The sequence below is a fragment of the Anomaloglossus baeobatrachus genome, chromosome 2 (assembly GCF_048569485.1).
Source record: "Anomaloglossus baeobatrachus isolate aAnoBae1 chromosome 2, aAnoBae1.hap1, whole genome shotgun sequence".
Lineage (NCBI taxonomy): Eukaryota > Metazoa > Chordata > Amphibia > Anura > Aromobatidae > Anomaloglossus > Anomaloglossus baeobatrachus.
This window is the reverse complement of record NC_134354.1, coordinates 494,328,997-494,352,384: the sequence shown is the minus strand read 5'-3', so window position 1 is coordinate 494,352,384 and position 23,388 is coordinate 494,328,997. Positions and strand designations below refer to the sequence as shown.

Sequence of the window (23,388 nt, the reverse complement as noted above, 5' to 3'; positions counted from 1 at the left end):
TATTCCAGATTTTGGGGTCCGCATGTGTGGCGCCCCTGACCTGGTCAGGCACCACTGAGTACTGCACCCATGCTGGGTCAGTGCTTTCAGGTAATTCCAAAGGCCGGAATAGGGTGTGTACGCACAGACACATAGCAACCAGGTCTCCCACACTTTAGAGGGGACCCTTGGGCAGACCCAAGAGGAAGCTTGCCTCTATATCTCATTTAGGGGTGTAGGGGAGGAGCTGGAAGCTAAGGTGGCAGCGATTGTAAGGAAAGTAGGAGGAGCTAGCCAGTCTGAGAGCGGGAGGCGCAAAAAGAGGTTGCTGGAGGAGAGACGCACGCTGACACGCTAGTCAGACCCTGCACGTGTAGTAGCCATTGGCGGGGGAGAACGGTTACCAGCAAGTCGGTCAGAAAAATGCTGAGGAAGTCAGCTGGTCGAGTACGGAGACTCCTGGTGACTAGGCTGTGGCGTCCCCGAAGGTGGAGTGGTGTCCCTGGGGTGACCGCTGCAGGTGGGCGACACATTGCTTCTTGCGTCACGAACAGGATCAAGGACTAGACCTGTTTAGACAGGTGACAGAGCGCCTTAGCGGTCCGATCGAAAAATTTGAACCGCCGCCATTTTGTTCACATTGAAGGCATCAAAACTATGAATTAACACATGTGCAATGAAGTACTTAACAAAAAATTGTAAAACAACTGAAAATATGTCTTATATTCTAGGTTCTTCAAAGTAGCCACCTTTTGCTTTGATTACTGCTTTGCATACTCTTGGTATTCTCTTGATGGGTTTCAAGAGGTAGTCACCGGAAATGGTCTTCCAATAGTTTTGAAGCAGTTCCCAGAGATGCTTAGCACCTGTTGGCCCTTTTGCCTTCACTCTGCGGTCCAGCTCACCCCAAAACCATCCCTATTGGGTTCAGGTCTGGTGACTGTGGAGGCCAGGTCATCTGGCGTAGCACCCGATCACTCTACTTCTTAGTCAAATAGCCCTTACACAGCCTGGAGGTGTGTTTGACGTCATTGTCCTGTTGAAAAATAAATGATGGTCCAACTAAACGCAAACCGGATGGAATAGCATGCCACTGCAAGATGCTGTGGTAGCCATGCTGGTTCAGTATGCATTCAATTTTGAATAAATCCCCAACAGTGTCACCAGCAAAGCACCCCTACACCATCACATTTTCTCCTCCATGCTTCACTGTGGAAACCAGGCATGTAGAGTCCATCCCTTCACCGTTTCTGTGTCGCACAAAGACACGGTGGTTGGATCCAAAGATCTCAAATTTATACTCATCAGACCAAAGCACAGATTTCCACTGGTCTAATATCCCTTCCTTGTGTTCCTTAGCCCAAACAAGTCTCTTCTGCTTGTGCCTGTCCTTAGCAGTGCTTTCCTAGCAGCTATTTTACCATGAAGGCCTGCTGCACAAAGTCTCCTCTTAACAGATGTTCTAGAGATGTGTCTACTGCTAGACCTCTGTGTGGCATTGACCTGGTCTCTAATCTGAGCTACTATTAACCTGCGATTTCTGAGGCTGGTGACTCTGATAAAATTATCCTCTGCAGCAGAGGTGACTCTTGGTCTTCCTTTCCTGGGGCGGTCCTCATGTGAGCCAGTTTCTTTGTAGCGTTTGATGTTATTTGCCACTGCACTTGGGGACACTTTCAAAGTTTTCCCAATTTTCAGACTGACTGACCTTCATTTCTTAAAGTAATGATGGCCACTTATTTTTCTTTACTTGGCTGCTTTTTTCTTGCCATAATACAAATTCTAACAGTCTATTCCATAGGACTATCAGCTGTGTATCCACCAGACTTCTGCACAACACAACTAATGGTCCCAACCTCATTTATAAGGCAAGAAATCCCACTTATTAAACCTGACAGGGCACACCTGTGAAGTGAAAACCATTTCCAGTGACTACCTCTTGAAACTCATCAAGAGAATGCCAAGAATGTGCAATGCAGTAATCAAAGCAAAAGGTGGCTACTTTGAAGAACCTAGAATATAAGACATATTTTCAGCTGTTTCACACTTTTTTGTTAAGTACTTCATTCCACATGTGTTAATTCATAGTTTTGATGCCTGCAATGTGAATCTACAATTTTCAGAGTCATTGAAATAAAGAAAACTCTTTGAATGAAAAAGTGTGTCCAAACTTTTGGTCTGTAATATATGTATATATATATATATATATATATATATATATATATATATATATATATATATATATATATATATATATATATATATATATAGCAAATTTTAATAACTCCCATATGGAGTGGAAAGTGCATTGCGGAGTCGGCTTACTCCTGTCCCCACAATGCACTTTCCAGGTCATCCCCCCAGCTCCATCACTCTCATTCCCATCCTTTGAGGTCTACACAATCAGGCTCTTCCACCCAGTTCCTTGACCACTTTTCAGCCTGGCTGCCACACTTCATGTCCTCTGAATTGCCAACCCTCATCCCAGGAGACTTCAACATCCCCATAAACAGCCCCTCCTCCCCATCTGCATCCCAGCTTCTATCTCTAACCACCTCCCTTGGCCTCTCACAGCTCTCATCCACTGAGACACATGAAGATGGTAACACCCTTGACCTGGTCTTTTTCCGCTTCTGCTCAATCTCTCCCTTTGACAACTCACTTCTTCCCCTCTTTGACTACAACATCCTCTCCTTCAAGCTCACAAACCCTCGTCCGCCCCAGCATACTCCCACCTATCACACATTCAGAAACCTACAGGCCATTGACTCTCAGACACTTACAGACTCTCTACACTCATCACTGTCCCCTATCTCCTCACTTTCCTGTCCTGATATGGCTGTAAACCACTACAATGAAACACTCAGAAGCACCCTGGACCAAGTAGCACCCCTCACCCTCAGAACTTCCAAACACCGAGTAAAACAGCCTTGGCTCACATCACAAACTCTATTTCTCCAGCGATGCTCTAGGAGTGCCGAACGCCTATGGAGGAAAACCCGCACACCAAAAAACTTCATCCACTACAAGTTCATGTTAAGGACCTACAACTCTTCCCTTCACCTCGCCAAACAGACCTACTTCACCACCCTTATCTCCTCACTATCCAACAATCCTAAAAAGCTCTTTGACACCTTTCACTCCCTCCTCAGTCCCAAAGCACAAACCCCTATCACAGACCTTCATGCTGATGACCTGGCCTCGTATTTCACAGAGAAAATAGAAAACATCTGCCGACAGATCAGCTCCCAGCCACCAAGCTTTGTGAATCCCATCCCTCCCCATATCCCATCCAGCTCACTTTCCACATTTGACCCAGTCACAGAGGAGGAAGTCTCCAGGCTCCTCTCTTCTTCTCGTCCTACCACTTGCCCTACTGATCCCTTTCCCTCACACCTTCTCCAGTCCCACCCTCTGGTTGTCACTACCCACCTAACTAAAATCTTCAATCTCTCTCTTTTCTGGTATCTTCCCCTTCTCCCTCAAACACTCTATCATTACTCCATTATTATAAAAACCTTCTCTTGATCCATCCTGCACAAGCAACTACAGACCAGTCTCGACTCTCCCCTTCATCTATAAACTCCTGGAGCGCCTGGTCTACTCTCATCTCATCCACTACCTCTACTCTTACTCTCTTCTAGGTCCTTTACAGTCTGGCTTCCGCCCTTTACACTCAACAGAAACTGCCCTTGTCAAAGCGACCAATAACCTATTGACAGCAAAACGCAACGGTGACCACTCTCTGCTTATTCTTCTTGACCTTTCTGCCACCTTCAACACTGTTGACCACCATCTCCTTCTCTCTATGCTCCATTCTATCCGCCTAAAGGACACTGTTCTTTCCTGGTTCTCTTCCTATCTTTCTGGCCGCTCAGTCAGTGTATCATTTGCTGGCTCCACATCTTCGCCTCTTCCTCTCACTGTTGGGGTCCCTCAAGGCTCAGTCCTTGTCCCTCTTCTTTTCTCCCTCTACACTGCCCCAATTGGAATGACCATCAGAAGATTTGGCTTTCAGTACCATCTCTATGCTGATGAAACATGGCTATACACCTCATCCCCTGAGTTCACCCCCGCTGTACTACAGAACACAAGTGACTGCCTGACTGCAGTTTGCAGCATCATGTCTGCTCTCTATCTGAAACTTAACCTTTCCAAAACTGAACTTCTTCTTTTCCCTCCATCTCCCAACCTTCCTAAACCTGACATCTCCCTCTCTGTGTGTGGCACAACGATAAGTCCTAGGCAGCAAGCCCACTGTCTGGGTGTTATACTTGACACTGATCTCTCCTTCACCTCCCACATACAATCTCTTGCCCACTCCTGCCGCTTGCACCTCAAGAACATCTCTAGAATCCACCCCTTTCTCACAATGGAAATGACAAAAATCCTCACTATAGCCCTGATCCACTCTTGCCTTGACTACTGTAACTCTCTATTAACTGGTCTCCCCCTAACTAGACTCTCTCCTCTACAGTCCATCCTTAATGCAGCAGCCAGGGTCACCTATCTGGCTAACCGCTACTCGGATGCCTCTGTTCTGTGCCAGTCAATGCACTGGCTGCCCATATATCACAGGATCCAATTTAAACTGCTTGTTCTTCTCACCCATAAAGCTCTCCACAGTGCAGCACCCCCCTACATCTCCACCCTCCTCTCTGTCTATCACCCCACCCGTTCTCTACGCTCTGCAAATGACTTTCAACTAACATCCACGCTAATTCGAACCTCCCACTCCCGAATCCAAGACTTCTTCTGAGCTGCACCAAACCTCTGGAACGCTCTACCCCAAGAAGTTAGGACGAATCACAACTTACTCAGCTTCAGACGCACACTAAAAACGCATCTTTTTAGGGCGGCCTATCACACTCCCTAGCCGAACTAATTTCACCTAATCCTTCCACAACTTATCAGAAAGTAACCCCACGTCAAACTGTATGGCACCCAAATGCAGCTCAAGGCTCTAGCCAACTGGTCCAGGAAGCCATTATCTATCCCCCATTTCCTTGAGATGGCTGGATTGTCATTGTAAATAAGCACTTGTACCTTGCCCCTCCCCCCATATCATTGTAGATTCTAAGCTCTCACCAGCAGGGTTGCCTTTTCTCCCTTTAAATATTGTATCTTTTATAACTGTTACTTGTTTGTATATGATTCCCCAGAATTGTAAAGCGCTGCGGAATATGTTGGCCCTATAGAAATAAAGATTATTATTATTATTATTTCACTTGAAAAAAAATAATCAGATTACAAAAATGAAAAAATGAATAAACATATTGCTGAGTCTGTAAAAGTCTACTTACTGAAAGTATAAAATTAATTAAACAGTTTGGTAAATGCTGTAATGAAAAAAAATCAAAATGCTAGAGGGGCATTATTTCATAACCACATCTTACTATAAAATACAAAAAGAAAGCAATAAAAATGTCATACGTACGGCAAATCAGTATTAGTTAAACTGTCAGGTCACCGCAAAAGAAAACAATCCTTCATTCATCTCTATCAACAGCAAAATAAAAATCTTACGAGCCTCAGAAACTAGCAGCAGAAGCAAAAAGAAACCTGTAAGTTTTGAAACTTTGGTAACACCATACTTACCGTAAACTGACCTTGAGAAGAATGTTTACAGGACATTTTTGTTTTGTCACAAATGAGTAAAACATACAATTGTAGCTGTAATTTAGTATAAAATAAATGAAGCATATTGATGTAACAATATCCAAGCTCATACTACCTTAAACTAATGCATTAAATAAAACAATAACATTTTATAAACTTGTAGAAGTAATTTTAAATGCACTAAGTAATGGTGATTATCATAAATAATAATCAACAGCACTATTTCAAGTAATGATTGGATTTAGCCCTTTTTAAAGGAAAAGGTAAATGGCTGCTACTTTAAAATTTATGCCAAAATATTTTCATTGTCAGAGAATGCTCTTTTAAAAAGGAAAAGTAAGTTAAAGGGAGTGTTTTCCTGCTCCAATCAGTAGATAAAAATGTTGTCACTAATTGTCAGTGATGCTTAATACAGTATTAGATCTAGAATCCTTTTGATCAAAACCACTGCATATGTAATCACCCACAACTCTCTAGGCAACTTTATTCGCCTTTCAGTTCTCCATCTGTCAGTCACTGGGGGATATGTGAACTATTCCATATGTCAGGGTTGTCAATCAACTGAAGATGTGGGCAGTGTCTGCTTACTGTATTGGAAAATATTCTAGGAAAATATGAAAGGTATATTAAATCCTGCATTGTATTTATAGGTACATGACAGAGCATTTGAAATACACTGTCTATAAAAAGTATAAAATCTTTCCCCTATTGGCCATTATTTTTAATGTTTAATGAGGAAGAACATCGTACAAACAATTTCATTACTTTACTTGATCAACAGACAAATACTGCAAAACTGAAATGAAATGTCACCCCAAAAAATTATGTACACTTTCCCATTATGAATAATTACAGTACATACTGTAATTTAAAATATACATATTCACCCACATTGCTGTGGTACATCTAATTCACTTCTGGACATATAGAACATTCACTTGTGCTTGCGCTTAATTTTTGGTGTGATTTTGTCTGTCCTCAGATTACAGCCATCGACTGCTTAGGTGATAAGTAAATATATATATAATCTCTAAGACTTTTTTTATGTACACAAAAGACCTTTTTCTCATATATTGTTCACAATTTGTCTAAATCTGTGTTAGGCCCCCTTCACATGTCTGTGAAAATCACGCACGTTTTTCACAGACGTGTCAAAGGTGCAAATTTTCCTCTGTGTGCCGTGTTTATGGCGCATGTGTGTTCTCCGTGTGCTATCCGTGATAAATATATAAAAACGGTACCACTGAAAACATCATCTTGTCCCGCAAAAAAATAAGCCACAAAATAGCTGCATCAGCAAAAAAAAATAAAAAAGCTATAGTTTTTAGAATACAGCAATGCAAAAACTTTTTTTTCTATAAAATTGTTTTTATGGTGTAAAAGCTGCAAAACATAAAAATCTTTATAATTGTGGTATCGCTGTAATCGCACTGACTCAAAGAATAAATATCTTATCACTTTTAAGACTTTGTCAATAGCTTAAAAAAACAAACAGAAAAAATTCCTGAATTGCTGTTCCTTCATTATTCTGCCTCACAAAACGTAGAATAGAAAGCGATCAAAAAATATTATGTCGTCAAAATGGTACCAATAAAACGCCAACTCACAACTCATCCTGCAAAAAACAAGCCCTCATGTGTTGGCAGAAAAATAGCAAACTATTGCCTTCAAATTTCAGTGATGAAAAGATCTTTATTTTGTAAAATAGCGCTCTTAGTGTGATAGTAGCCAATTGTAACAGCATGTACCTAATGTTTAATTTATGAAATTTACACTTTATTAATATACATTAAAAAATCAAACCAAAACAAAACCAAAGAAAAGCTAAAATTATTGCACACAGTGAAGGTTGCTATGAATTCCCCAACCAAATTCTATGATACCACTAGACAAAGTGGGATGAGGATTTATTTGTTAATACTCTAAATAATTACTACAATAGAGAGAAAAGGGACTTTTCTTTCTTTTCTCGCCCTGGTTGAATATATTTCTACCTGCCAATGGAGTACATCCTTACTTAACTGATGACCCCATTCCTCGGCGGCTCTCCCTTTTCCTCCCCATCACTTTCCTTCTTCAGGTATAGTCAATTGGGTCTAATAGAAAAATATATTGTACACAACCAACCACTCAAGTCTCAGTGCACACTAATACCTCTGTTCTGTTGAACAGAGAACGAATGGAGTCTGGAGCCTGGAGCAACTCTGCTGCCTCATTATAGTGAATGGATCCGTAGGGGGTTTCACCTAAATCACGTATATCAGAGATGTAGATGAAAACTCCGATGTAATTGCTCAGCATAGAAAGTAAGATAAACATGAACTGATCCAAAATGTTCTGTACCAAAATTAACACCAAATAGCATTCAAATCATCCCACAAAAACACAAACCTCCACTCATCTGTTAATGGAAATATAGGTGGTTTCCATGTTACTGGTAGCACAAAGGCTCTGGAAAAGTGTTACTTCTCCCCCTGTCCAAAAAGAAATTCAGCAAAATCTGCACTTCTAAATCCAAATTCTTCCCTCCATTCTGAGCCTCAAAAGGTGCCTAAACTACAGTTAATGTCCACGTGTTTGACATTATTGTAGTGAGGAGAGCCCACTTAATTTACAGAGTGTAGATTTCCAAAAGCACAAGCTGAGCACTATGTACTGGCAGAAAAATGCACTGGGCACACCAAAGGCTTATTTGCAATTCTTAATTCTGCAATATTCAATGCGTTTGACTCCATGAGTGTTTTCCAGAGACTAAATCATCCCTACACCCATAGATGAATTCCCAGAGGGGTTTATATACAAAATGTTGTCACTTGAGGGCATTTTGGTTGCTCTGGCAATTAGGAACTGTTTAAATGGAGTCCACAAACTAGTATTGGAAACTTTCCCAAGCCCTGTGGTGCAGCTAAACATAACGGTATAGTCACATATGGGGTATTGCCATGTTCAGGAAATATTGTGTAGCACAATATGGGGCCATTTTTACCTATTCCTCTTGTGAAAGTTGTTTTAACCCCAGATTACCATCATTTTAGTGGTTAAAATGTAATTATTTTTTCTTCACCACCCAATAGCATAACATTTTGTGACACACCTGTGGTGTCAAAATGCTCACTGAACCACTGGATGAATTCACTAAGGGGTGCAGTTTGCAAAATATGGTTACTTGTGTGGGATATCTGCTGTTATGGCACTTCAGGGGCTCTGCCAATGTGGCATGAAACCCACAAACCATTCCAATGAAACCTGAACACAGATTTGGCACTCCTCCCTTCTTCACTTTGCACTGTGAATGAAAAGTATTTTTTCACCACAAATGGAGTATTGGTGTACTCAAGAGAAATTGCACAAGAAATTGTATGGTCTATTTTCTCTTGTTACGCTAGCTAAAATGAGAAATTATGGGTTAAAGCAACATTTGTGTGGTTAAAAATGTCTTTTTTTCATTTTTATGGCTCAATATTATAAAAAAAATATTGGTCTAAATTTACCACTGTCATGAAGTACAATATGTTGCGAAAAAACAATCTCCAAACCACTGCACTGGGACCTGTTGAAGCATTCCAGAGTTATAACCTCATAAAGTGACACTGGTCGAAATAAAAAAATGGCGGGGTCATGAAGATGAAAACAGGCTGGTAGATAAAGGGGTTAATATTAGGTCTAGCAGTGTCTCTCTTCTTGTTGGGTCCTTGACCAGTGGTGAAAGTTAATTGTCTTACATTGTTGTAAAAACCTGTTTCCTTTCCTGATCCTGCAAATTTCTGATTCCCAATTTATTTCAGGGTGCTTGAAGTCCCCCATAATAATGATTTCTCCCTCATTCGCTGCCTCATCTATTTGCTTTATGAGGATATTTTCTGGTGTTTCCATTATATTTGGAAACTTATAACAAACCCCTATCAGTATTTCATTATTCTTTTTCCTTCCCCTTATCTCCACCTATAGGGACTCTACATTTTCATTAGCCTCACATATATTATCACATAGGATGGGATTTAGGCACAATTTTACATTTAAGCAAACGCCTCCCTCTCGCTTATTTGTACATTCCTGAACAGACTATATTCCTGTAAATTAACAGCCATGTCATAACTCTCATTCAACCATGTCTCCGTTATCCCCACCATATTATAATTTTTTCCTAATATTATTCATTCATCCAATTTGTTGGTGAGGTTTCTGGCATTAGTGTACATGCACTTTATATATTTTTCTGCATTGCTTAGTGTATTGACTGTACTAACCCCTCACCATGTCACCCCCGAATTAATTACTTATGTCCAGGTCACTATCTGTACTATCTTTCCCTACTGTACAGTAAATATTCTCCGTCCCAGTCCCCACTTTAAACACTCCTACAACCGTCTAACCATTTTTTTCCCTAGCATAGCTGCACCCTTCCATTAAGGTGCAGCTCATCCCTAGCGTAGAGCCTGTAGCCAACTGAGAAGTTGGCCCAGTTCTCCGAACTACCCAAACCCTCCTTCCTATACCAACTCCTGAGCAACATATTTACCTCCCTAATCTAAGTTTACCGCCTAATTCTCTGAAGTCATCTTTAGGACCATTCACCTACCTCTCTTTGTCATTTATGCCCATGTGCACCATGACTGCTGGGTCTTCAACAGGCCCTCCCAGTGATGTGTCAACCCGATAAGCAAAGTGAAAAACTCAAGTGCCAGGAAGGCAACACTGTTCGACAATTCCTGTCTTTGATACAGTGGGTTCAACTTTCACTAAGGGCAGCGAGGAGTCATGATTGTGAAGTCCGGTGACCTGACTGCCTGACTTCTGTGGTGCCATGATTCGCAATCTGGCAGTCAGGTCACCGGTGTTCAAACTTGGGGTTCCCCACTACCCTCAGTGAAAGTTGAACCCATTGCTCTCAGTGAAAGTGAAATATGCTGTCAGGTTACTGGAGTGTTGGATTGCGGGGCGCGGCCAAATGAAAATCGGGTAGTGGGTTCCACTTTCACTTTCACTGACAGCAGTGGGTTCAGCTTTCACTGAGGGCAGCAAGGAGCCCCCAGTGTGATCTAACTGCCGGATAGTTGGATTGTGGGACACAGCAGCACAGCAGTCCTGCAATCTGGCAGTCAGGTCACAGGAGGTCACACTCATGGCATTCCTCTTCCCTCAATGACAGCTGAACCCACTATTGTAAGTGAAAGTGGAACCTGCTGTAGGATTGCTGACTGTCAGATTATGGGACACAGCTTCACAACAATCCGGCAGCGGGTTCCACTTTCACTGAGAGCAGTGGGTTCAACCTTCACTGAGGGCAGCAGGAAGCCTGATGTGTAACCTCCAGTGATCTGACTGCCAGATTGTCATATTGCAGGAAATGGCAGTACAACAGTCCAGCAATAAGGCAGTCAGGTCACCAAAGTTCACTCTTGTGGCTCCTCGCTGCCCCAATGAAAGTTGAGCCCTCTGCTCACAGTGAAAATGTAACCTGCTGCCGGTTTGCAGTGCAGCCAATTCCAGCAGTCCAACAGTCTGGCAATCCAGCAGCGGGTTCAACTTTCACTGAGGTCAGCGGGTAGCCCAAAATGTAAACTTGGGTGACCTGACTGCCAAATTGCCAGACGTCTGTGGCACCGTGTCCTGCAATCCAGCAGTCTGTAAATCCAGAAACGGGTTCATTAGTCATCACACTTGGTACCATGTGAACTTGGCTATGAACTGCGGTGACCTGACTGACATCACCGCTTCTCACAGTCAGGTCCCGCTGCTGCCCTCAGTGTGTCTCAGAAGTCGCAGAAAGTGGTTGCATTTTCCATCACTGCAGCTTCTGGAAGCAGCAGATCAATCATCGTTGTGGGACCTCATATGGATTATGTTGGACCTGTGGGGATGTTTTTGGAGTTAATAAATTGGGGAAAGAGGGTGTGATTTTTTTATTTAAAATAAAGGATATTTTTGTGTTTGTGTTTTTCTTTTTACTTACAGGGTTGGTAATGGGGGTCTCATAGGCACTTCTCCATTACCAACCCAGGGCTTGATGGCAGCTGGGATTTTTGACAAATCATAGCTGAAATCAATCCCATATATTACCCGATTGACACTGCACCAGGCCAATTGGGATGAGCTGGGTGAAGTGCCACAATTGGCGCATATAATGGATGCACCAATTGTGGGGTGGCTTTGGGCTACTAGTTTTAGTCTAGGGAGTTCCTAATATCCATGGGCCTCCCCAGCCTAAGAATACCAGCCCCCAGTTGTCTGATTTATCTTGGCTGGGTATCAAATTTGGGGAGAACCACACTCCGTTTTTTAAAATTATTTATTTAGTTAATGTTAAAAAAAGTCGCATGGGGTCCCTTATATTTTGTTACACAACCAAGATAATGCACACAGCTGGGGGCTGCAGTCTGTAGCTGTCTGCTTTATCTGTGCTGGGTATCATTTATAGGGAACCTACTCTATTTTTTCCAACTAATTATTTATTTTTACATTTCACTTTGGGGACCTAGACAACTACTGTGAGGGCAACCAATCACAGACACCGGCAGAGAGGGTGACACCGCAAAAGCAAGAGAATATTCATGAGATCCAATGAGCGGACCTGTAAGTAGTGTGCTAGCCATGGGGAAACTCAGTAAGTGTTATTCTCCTGCTTTAATCTTAGTAACACTGTGACAACATTATTCCCAGGAACCAAATGTGAGTCAGAAATGCATCCAGGCATCTTTCCTGTGCTGTTCCCTTTCAGTTTCAACACTTTTCCATCCATTTCACCACTTTTAAAGCCTTCCCAGAAATACAGTACCGACCAAAAGTTTGGACACACCTTCTCATCTCTAGAACAACTATTAAGAGGAGACTTTGTGCAGCAGGCCTTCATGGTAAAATAGCTGCTAGGAAACCACTACTAAGGACAGGCAACAAGCAGAAGAGACTTGTTTGGGCTAAAGAACACAAAGAATGGACATTAAACGAGTGGAAATTTGTGCTTTGGTCTGATGAGTCCAAATTTGAGATCTTTGGATCCAACCACCGTGTCTTTGTAGAAAAGGTGAACGGATGGACTGTACATGCCTGGTTCCAACCGTGAAGCATGGAGGAGGAGGAAATGTGATGGTGTGGGGGTGCTTTGCTGGTGACACTGTTGGGAATTTATTCAAAATTGAATGCATACAGAACCAGAATGCCTACCACAGCATCTTGCAGCGGCGTGCTATTCATTTGGTTTGTGTTTAGTTGGACCATCATTTATTTTTCAACATGACAATGACCCCAAACACACGTCCAGGCTGTGTAAGGGCTATTTGACTAAGAAGGAGAGTGATGGGGTGCTACGCCAGATGACCTGGTCTCCACAGTCACCAGACCTGAACCCAATTAAGATGGTTTGGGGGTGAGCTGGACCATAGAGTGAAGGCAAAAGGGCCAACAAGTGCTAAGCATCTCTGGGAACTCCTTCAAGCCTGTTGGAAGACCATTTCTGGTGACTACCTCTTGAAGCTCATCATGAGAATGCCAAGAGTGTGCAAAGTAGTAATCAAAGCAAAAGGTGGCTACTTTGAAGAACCTAGAATATAAGACATATTTTCAGTTGTTTCACACTTGTTTAAGTATTTCATTTCACATGTTTTAATTCATAGTTTTCATGCCTTCAATGTGAATCTACAATTTTTAGAGTCATGAAAATAAAGAAAACTCTTTGAATGAGAAGGTGTGTCCAAACTTTCGGTCTGTACTGTATATACAAGGTCCTCTGGAAAATTATTTCAGTTTCCCTTTGACTTGCATTGAGTTTGTTATCCGTGATGAATATATGAATAGTAGAAATTATTCTGCACAAATAATCCGGACTAGAATATTTTAGTATTCGCCCATCTCTAATGATTGCCAATATTAGCACAACAATAGATGACCAGAACCACCATTAGGAAATAAATAGATCACCAGAACCACCATGAGTAAATAATTACATAACAAGAAGCACTATCAGTACAGAAATATATCATTCATTAGACCCACCATCAGTATAAAAATATATCACCAAAACCACCATCAGCACAGAAATACATAACCTGACTCACCATCAGTACCGAAATACATTACCAGAACCATCATCAATACAGAATGATATCACCAGAAACAAGATTAGTACAGAAATACATCACCAGAACCATCATCAGTACAGTAATTTATCACCAGAACCACCATCAGCACAGAAATACATCACCAGCTTCACCATCAGTACAGAAAAAACCCACAGAACCACCATCAGTATATAAGTTCATCATTAGACTAACCATCAGTACAGGAATACATCAACAGAATAATCATCAGTACAGGAATATATCCCCAGAATCACCATCAGTACAGAAATAAATAACCAGAACCACCACCTACTGAAATACATGACTACTAGAACAACCATCAGTACATGCATACATCAACAAGCTTACCATAGTGATCAATTGTAATGTCAGTTCAGCCCCATATACAATTTTATCTCAATTCCCAGTATGTCCTTAACAATGTTAAGGAGATGCTGGGGTTATTGGTCATAGTCAGACTGTGGACAATACAGGAACCCAAGTACTGATGAGATGTAGTCATCATCACAAATAAACATTTACAACCAGATACCTTAGAGATGGCATCTGCTCTGACTGGAGTCATTCTCATTTTCTTCTCCATCTTGACTCTGCAAATATCTATCTTCTGCAGCACATCCCATCCCAACTCTCTTAAAAATAACAGTGCCATTTTTATGGTACTCAATAAAAATATTTGTCCTTATGCTGCACTCCTAAATTATTCCCCCTCACTATGTTTTCTGCAAATATATAACCCCCCCACTGTGCTCTTCTTTCCATACTGGGACCCATTATCACTGTGTTCTCACTCTCACTGTCCCCCAATATGACCTAGTGTCTTTACTGAACCCCAGTCTCACACTACCCCTTCTCATGATGTTGTCTCCTTCTTGTTGTGCCCTATCATTGTGCCTCAATGCTGCCCTTTCTCTATACTGACCCCGTCACTATCCAGCCACTAAATTTTGACCTCATTCTTTTGTACCCCCATACTGTCTCCTCACACTGAAAGATGAGAAAAATTGCTGGACAGTAAGCTCAAACACTGTCTGAATCCCACTTCAAGGAGGTGGCACATTGCAGCCATCTGGAAGACACCTCTGACTGCTGCTTGAGACAACCTGACAGAACCCCCCTGCTGGCTGCATCAAGGGCAAAAGGGACTGCCTCCTCCGCCCCAGTTAACCCACTGATGTAGCTACTGCGGTGCACAAAGCCATAGGCATTCTGTACCCTGTATTCTGTACATTTCAGCTGAAGACAGTCCCAAACTCCACAGACGCAGTCACGGTTGTCCTCACTATGACCACAAGCATTACGCTCCTGGTAGTAATTAATCATGTACTTATCATACGTTGATGCATTTGGGATTTTTAATCAATTGTATAATCTTTATTAAAGCATGTAGCACTTTTTTGAACCTCAAAGTCAAATGGGTTCATGATTTTTATTAGTTGTACGATGGATCTCTCACAGAGACATGGCTTCCTAATCGGAATTGAAAGCCAGGACTTTTTTTGTAGGTAAAACAATAATAAATCTACTTTCCAATCTGAAGGTTAATTCTTCTTACAACTTACACTGGGAAACGTCTATATTTTATTAGTATTTTTTAATTAAGCTAGCCGCTCATATATTTTATTAAAGGTATAATCTTTGCCCAACTATTTATTGTATATAGTTTAGGAAGGTCTTTACATTGTGTCTGCCAGTTGTTGTGTGATAACCTCACATTCACTTCTGAGCAACAGAAAACTGAACTGGTGAATGCCGTTATTGAAGGTCAAATCTTTAGATTTATTAAAACAAAATTCTTGTAGTTATTAAAATCTAATTCAATTTTATGTAACATTTCCTAAAAATAATATCAGAAGTATACTAAAAAGGTAAAATTTGGATGGGGCATGTGCCACAACACATTGAGTCCCAGGGGCAATAATTGTCTGTAGATTTTGTAAGCCTCAAGCCCCCAACACATGCTTCAATATATCTCACAATCCGTCGTTGGGGTCAAGTTGTAAGTGACGCACATCCGGCATCGTTTGTGAGGTATCTGCGTGTGACATCTACGTGCGATCAGGATTGAACGCAAAACCGTTGATCGCAAACACATCGTATCTTTGTCTAGAATTGAGCGTTTTGTTGCACAAACCTAGTTAATTGTAACGTGTGACATCCCTCATACAATTTTCGTGTCTGATGCTATGTGCGCAGGTGTGCGCTCTGCACCGCAGCTTAAAAAAGGTCCGCTTCAGAGCGCAGCTGAAAAGCTGCGTTCTGAAGTGCCTCACAATGTCTGTCATTCAGTAATCTCTGTCAGTCGGTCACTATCTCTGTCCCTCTCTATCTGTCCATGTCAGTCTATCCCCCTCTCTCATACTCACCGATCCCCGATCCCCGGCGCTGCACGGCATTCACACTGCTCCGGCGGCTTTTACTGTTTTGAAAAAGCCGGCCGCCCATTAAACAATCTCGTATTCCCTGCTTTCCCCACCCACCGGCGCCTATGATTGGTTACAGTGAGACACGCCCCCACGCTGAGTGACTGGTGTCACACTGCACCCAATCACAGCAGCCGGTGGGCGTGTCTATACTGTGCAGTGAAATAAATAATTAAATAATTAAAAAAAACGGCGTGCGGTCCCCCCCAATTTTAAAACCAGCCAGATAAAGCCATACGGCTAAAGGCTGGTATTCTCAGGATTCGGAGCTCCACGTTATGGGGAGCCCCCCAGCCTAACAATATCAGCCAACAGCCACCCAGAATTGCCGCATACATTATATGCGACAGTTCTGGGACTGTACCCAGCTCTTCCCGATTTGCCCTGGTGCATTGGCAAATCGGGGTAATAAGGAGTTATTGGCAGCCCATAGCTGCCAATAAGTCCTAGATTAATCATGTCAGGCGTCTCCACGAGATACCTTCCATGATTAATCTGTAAATTACAGTAAATAAACACACACACCCGAAAAAATCCTTTATTAGAAATAAAAAACACAAACATATACCCTGGTTAACCACTTTAATCAGCCCAAAAAAGCCCTCCATGTCCGGCGTAATCCAGGATGATCCAGCGTCGCTTCCAGCGCTGCTGCATGGAGGTGACCGGAGCAGCAGAAGACACCGCCGCTCCGGTCACCTCCACGCAGCAACTGAGGTGAGTAGCGCTATCAGCTGAGCTGTCACTGAGGTTACCCGCGGCCACCGCTGCATCCACCGCTGGATCCAGTAACAGCGGGTAACCTCACTGACAGCTCAGCCGATCACGCGGCTGTCTTCATTAGCTGCGTGGAGGTTACAGGAGCGGCTGTGTCTGCTGCAGCTCCGGTCACCTCCATGCAGCAGCGCTGGATGCGACGCTGGAGCATCCTGGAGTACGCCGGACATGGAGGGCTTTTTTGGGCTGATTAAAGTGGTTAACCAGGGTATATGTTTGTGTTTTTTATTTCTAATAAAGGATTTTTCGGGTGTGTGTGTTTATTTACTGTAACTTACAGATTAATCATGGAAGGTGTCTCATAGACGCCTGAAATGTTTAATCTAGGACTTATTGGCAGCTATGGGCTGCCAATAACTCATTATTACCCCGATTTGCCAATGCACCAGGGCAAATCGGGAAGAGCCGGGTACAGTCCCAGAACTGTCGCATATATTGTATGCAGCAATTCTGGGCGGCTGTTGGCTGATATTGTTAGGCTGGGGGGCTCCCCATAATGTGGAGCTCCCTATCCTGAGAATACCAGCCTTCAGCCGTATGGCTTTATCTGGCTGGTTTTAAAATTGGGGGGAACCGCACGCCGTTTTTTTTAATTATTTAATTATTTATTTCACTGCACCATATAGACACGCCCACCGGCTTCTGTGATTGGGTACAGTGAGACAGCTGTCACTCAGCGTGGGGGCGTGTCTCTCTGGAACCAATCATAGACGCCTGTGGGCGGGGTAAGCAGGGAATACGAGATTGTTTAATGGGCGGCCGGATTTATCAAAATAGTAAAAGCCGCAGAAGCAGTGTGAATGCCGTGCACCACCGGGGATCGGTGAGTATATGAGAGAGGGCTGCTCAATTCAGTCACTCAGGAGTTTAGCGGTCACCGGTGAATCCTTCACTGGTGACCGCTAATCAGGACGTGACACAGACAGAGCCGCAGCATGACAATGAAGTTGGGTGAAGTTCACCCGAGTTCATTACGATTGTGCGGCTCTTTCTGTGTCTGCTGTCATCTGCCATTCAGCTCTGCTACATGGCTGTCTGTGTCTGCTGTTAGCGGCCATGTAGCAGAGCTGAATGGTAGATGACATAGTAAAAACGCATCTCTACACATTACACACACTTGGCAAGTCAATAAATAAAAAAAAGGGTGCACAATGCATACGTCACAGAACACATGACCTAAAGGATCGCACACAAAATTGATCAATTTAACATAGACTATTAACGCACGTGTGACAGCAAATGAACGACCTACGTGTAATCTCATAAGATCCCGTATGCAACCTGGGCGTGTCACATCACAAATGCGATTGTACAACTAATTGCAACGTGTAAAGCAGGCTTTAGTTATCAATGTGCTATTATATGGTGCAATTGATGCCCAACAGCATCTGTAACAAGCTGTTTGTCACCTAATATTTGAGGACCATAATATAGGGGCAGCGAGTATGATTCCAACCATGTGTCATTTACTGTTACTTGATGTAGGTTTGGAAAAAAAAACACTTTTTCTCAGCATAAGATTATCAGTAGAAGAATAATAAACTTGATGCCATGTAGTCCTCCATATTAACCTTTGTATAATCCCAAACTTAATAACGATTGACAGCTTTCTGCCTATGCACAGTGTATACAGCAACTTGTCAATCTGTAGTGTGGTCAGGGCTATAAAGACCTCAGCATTCATAGAGCTGGTAAATCTGCATCAGAATAAAACATTGATTTTTTTAAAACTACAACAAACAGCCCCGTAAGTGACACATCCCAGGAATCAAAGCATCTGTCCCTAAATCATACATTTTAACAGTTTTAGCATTTATTTATTCCCACTTGCAACAACTTGACATCATCAAAGGGGTATTCCCATCAAAAAGATCCTATTAAAAAATGTAGTACATGTAATAGTAATAATATTAGCAAATACCTCCAATTAGAAATGTAGTATTGGTCTCCTCATTAGCTATGTCGCTTACCTCATTTGTGGGGGCTTAATAGTAGATTGGGTAGGCATCCATGGCTATGACCACGAGCAACTAAATGTTACTATATGAGTGGTCTTAACTATGGATACCTAAGCAACTGTAATTCCCTGCACATGAGGTAAGTGACATAGCTAATCAAGAGAGCTATACTACATTCCTAACTGGATGTATTTGTTAAACTGACCCTGTCAGGTGCCAGATGCACCCAGAACCACGAGCAGTTCTGGGTGCATATTGCTAATCCCTGTCGAACTGTTCCAGGCTATAGTGACATACATAAAGGGATCTTTAGTAGTGATGAGCGAGCATGCTTGTAACTACTCGGTACTCGCACGAGTATCGCTGTACTCGGGCTGCTCGGCGGGGACCGAGTAATCTCGCGATACTCGTGCTATACTCGTGGTCTTCATCCCTGCATGTTGGCGCTCTTTTCAGAGCCAGCCCTCATGCAGGGATTGGCTGGCAGACCACTGCAATGCCACAGCCCTGTTAGTTGTGGAATTGCAGTGATTGGCCGGCCTGCACAGCGTGACCGAGCCTTTATACCGGCCGGCGCGCTGGGCTCTGCTCACAGCTATCCAGACAGTGAGTGCAGGGAGAGTGTCGCTGATTCAGGGAAAGCTTTGCGGCCCTTTATAGTTAGTTCCGGAGCAGGGCTGCAAACAGTGTGACCAGAAGTCCTTCTCAGGACTATTATAGTTGTATACAGGCAGGCAGGGTATAGCCAGGTCGGAGTACAGTAGCAGAGTCCTTCTCAGGACTATTGTTGCTATATACAGGCAGGGTATAGCCAGGTCTGAATACAGGCTAGTGACCAGAAGAGTCCTTGTCAGGACTATTGTAGCAGTATACAGGCAGGCAGGCAGGGTATATAGCCATTCCTAGTGGTGACCGTATACCAGCCTTCATCATATCTGGGGCTGGTGTACACAGTCTAAAACAGTCCAGATAGTGTCAGACTTCTCAGTAATTGTCGCTCCTAAAAACCAGTTAGGTTCTTATTGCGTCCGTGCTTGCATTTAAAAACAGCACGTGTGTGTCTGTCGGTGGCAGCGTACAGGTGCGCGTTTTGCACAAACTATTATATAACGCACAAGTCTAGTGTATAATACACGTCAGTCAGCAGTGGCTGATAGTGTCAGACTTCTCAGTAATTGTCGCTCCTAAAAACCAGTTAAGTTCTTATTGCGTCCGTGCTTGCATTTAAAAACAGCACGTGTGTGTCTGTCGGTGGCAGCGTACAGGTGCACGTTTTGCACAAACTATTATATAACGCACAAGTCTAGTGTATAATACACGTCAGTCAGCAGTGTCTGATAGTGTCAGACTTCTCAGTAATTGTCGCTCCTAAAAACCAGTTAGGTTCTTATTGCGACCGTGCTTGCATTTAAAAACAGCATGTGTGTGTCTGTCGGTGGCAGCGTACAGGTGCACGTTTTGCACAAACTATTATATAACGCACAAGTCTAGTGTATAATACACGTCAGTCAGCAGTGGCTGATAGTGTCAGACTTCTCAGTATTTGTCGCTCCTAAAAACCAGTTAGGTTCTTATTGCGTCCGTGCTTGCATTTAAAAACCGCACGTGTGTGTTGCAGTCGGTGGCAGCGTCAGGCTCCACATTGTCCCTGGATAGAGATGTGCATAAGAGCCTCAAAACATTGTTCCCATTGCAAAGGAGCGGGTCGCCTGTCGTTGTAATGTCCATTCTGAAAGAATGGTCGAAAAAATTTACCACTGGGGGTATACCTGAAACAACGGCCTAACTATTGTAACGGTCATCATGATGGCGCATGAGGAGAAGGAGGAGCAGTCCAGCGATTAGCCAAAGTCCAGAAGTGTGTACGCATGGGTGAGTGTAGGTACATGGCAAACTTTAAATTCCGCTCTCATTTGCTGGTGGTGTGGTGAAGTCTGGCCCAATCCAACCCTTGTTCATCTTGATCAGAGTCAGCCTGTCAACATTTACAGTTGACAGGCAGGTGCGTTTATCTGTAATGATTCCACCTGCGGCACTAAAAACACGCTCTGACAAAACGCTAGCGGCAGGGCATGCCAGGACTTCGAAGGCGTAGAGAGCCAATTCATGCCACGTGTCCAGCTTGGATACCCATTAATTGTAAGGCACAGAGGAATGTCGGAGTACAGTTGTTTGATCTGCAAGGTACTCCTTGAGCATCTGGGCAAACTTAGGATTTTTTGTGGCACTACCCCGCACCTCAGGGGCTGTGGTATGTGAGGGCCTGAGAAAACTGTCCCACATCTTAAAGACTGTTCCCCTACCTCTGGCGTATTGGACTTCTGCCCCTCTCGGCTGTACGCCTTGGTTGTCCACTGATTCCTGACCTATGCCGCTAGCGTTTTGTGAGGGGAATGCTTTGCCTACTTCCGTGACTATGGCCTTCTGGAACTGCTGCATTTTGCCTGACCTCTTCGCCTCGGGAATAAGAGACATAAAGTTCTCCTTGTAGCGTGGGTGTAACAGTGTTACCAACCAGTAATGACTGTCGGCAAAGATGTTCTTAACGCGAGGGTCACGAGACAGGCAGCTTACCATAAAGTCAGCCATGTGTGCCAGACTCTTAACAGCCATCACTTCAGTATCCTGACCAACACGATGACTGAACATGCTGTCCTCCTCCTCCTCCTCCTTCTCCTCCTCCTCCTCCTCCTCATCTACCCTGTCCTCTGGCCAGCCACGCTGAACCGAGGATATGACTGCATGTCATATCCTCAATTTGGCCAGAGAGTTGCTCCATGTCTTCATCCTCCTCCTCGTCATAGTTCTCCACTGCACATTGTGATGAGACGAGGCTGGGCTGTGTGTTATCACCCACACCCACTACTGTTTCTTGCTCAAACTCATCGCGCTCCGCCTGAAATGCATCATGGTTGTTTTTTGAGCAGAGACCATTTTAGAAGGCAGAGAAGCGGTATGGTGACGCTAATAATGTCGTCATCGCCGCTCACCATCTTGGTGGAGTCCTCAAAGTTTTGGCGGATGGTACATAGGTCGGACATCCATCTCCACTCCTCAGGTGTTATGTGTGGAGTTTGACCCATTTCCCTACGGCTTAGGTGATGCAGGTACTCAACAACTGCCCTCTTCTGCTCACATATCCTGACCAACATGTGCAGAGTTGAATTCCAACGCGTGGGGACATCACACACCAGTCTGTGAGCCGGAAGATGCAAAAGGCGCTGAAAGCCGGCAAGGCCGGCTGAAGCAGTAGGTGACTTTCGAAAATGTACAGACAGGCGGCGAACTTTTACCAGCAGATCAGACAGCTCTGGGTATGACTTTAGAAACCGCTGAACCACGAGGTTGAGCACATGGGCCACGCATGGAACATGTGTCAGCTGGCCTCGCCTCAAAGCCGCCACCAGGTTCCGGCCATTGTCACACACAACCTTTCCTGGCTTTAGGTTCAGAGGTGTGAGCCAGTGATCTGCCTGCTGTTTCAGAGCTGTACACACCTCTTCTGCATTGTGGGGTTTGTCACCTATGCAGATTAGCTTCAGCACAGCCTGTTGCCGCTTCGCCGAGGCAGTGCTGCAGTGCTTCTGTGTCGCCCTGGACAAGCCAGGGGCCACAGAGCACAACACTTACACACCCCACACTCCCTGCAGGCATATCATAGTCAAAACACAAAATCCTTGTTGCCTTCCCCAGGGGCTGTTGTCCACACCAGGGGGTGGAGCCAGGCGGTTGGTCTCCACTCACCAAGGAGGAGGGAAAACACAGGCAGTGAGAGTTAAGCTAAGGAAGTGGAAGGAGGAAAGTAGTAGAGAGGAGAAAAATGACAGCAAAGAGCCTGAAGTTGGTCCGGGTGTGTGGCCCGGACAGGACAGCAAGGTTGGCAGGATGTGGTGACCGTCTGCAGTGGAGGCCGATTGGAGTCTGCCGTAAGGACCGTGGACGGGTGGTGACCCGGCCGTTCCGGACCGGTATACAAAGAGAATACAGCACCATTGGCAGGGGCCTTTCGGATCCCGGCAAGGCTTGGTGTCGCCGTGAATTTGCCAAATCCGTTAGTGAAGGGGACCTCAGGGTTTCCAAACAGCCAAGTCACGATAGAAGGCAACCGTCCAACCGTGAAGGGGAGACACCGCCACCGCCAAGGGCAACCGTCTCCCAGGGCCAGCGCCTGTGGGCAAAAGGGTCTCCTCCGGCCCATATCCAGGTCGGGGAGCAGGTTACCGGTGGGAAACCATCACTATTAACACTGAACTTAGGTGCAGGGAGAGACAGTCATCACTAACCTGCAGGGAGGAACAACCGCAGCCGTCCGAGGGACCCGTCCATCCAGCCACTTGTTTTACCGTGAACTGTGTCATCATCATTGGGCTGAGTGAGTACCTCCGTGCCGTGCGGCACAGCGCTGCCCCTGCGACCCTGCACCTCATCAGGCCCCGCTACCCGCCTGTCATCCATCTCTACCCCATCACCGGGCCCCGGGACAACCAACCCCCCTACCCACGGAGGGGAGAAATAACAACAAAGCTGCTCCCTGTCACAGGCTCCCGGGATACCCGT

The 23,388-nt window shown here is 44.1% G+C and overlaps 1 protein-coding gene across 1 annotated transcript in view; it reads right to left on the bottom strand.

Annotated features, from left to right (window-relative positions):
* The window catches only part of LOC142289861 (uncharacterized), a 169,448-nt gene that overhangs the window by 93,912 nt on the left and 52,148 nt on the right, over positions 1-23,388 (bottom strand). Inside the window, exons 4-5 of the mRNA XM_075333808.1 lie at positions 7,753-7,935; positions 5,578-5,652 (exon numbers count right to left, since the gene is read on the bottom strand). Of these exons, the coding sequence (XP_075189923.1) occupies positions 5,578-5,652; positions 7,753-7,935 (258 nt within the window). The remainder of the gene's footprint in view (positions 1-5,577; positions 5,653-7,752; positions 7,936-23,388) is intronic.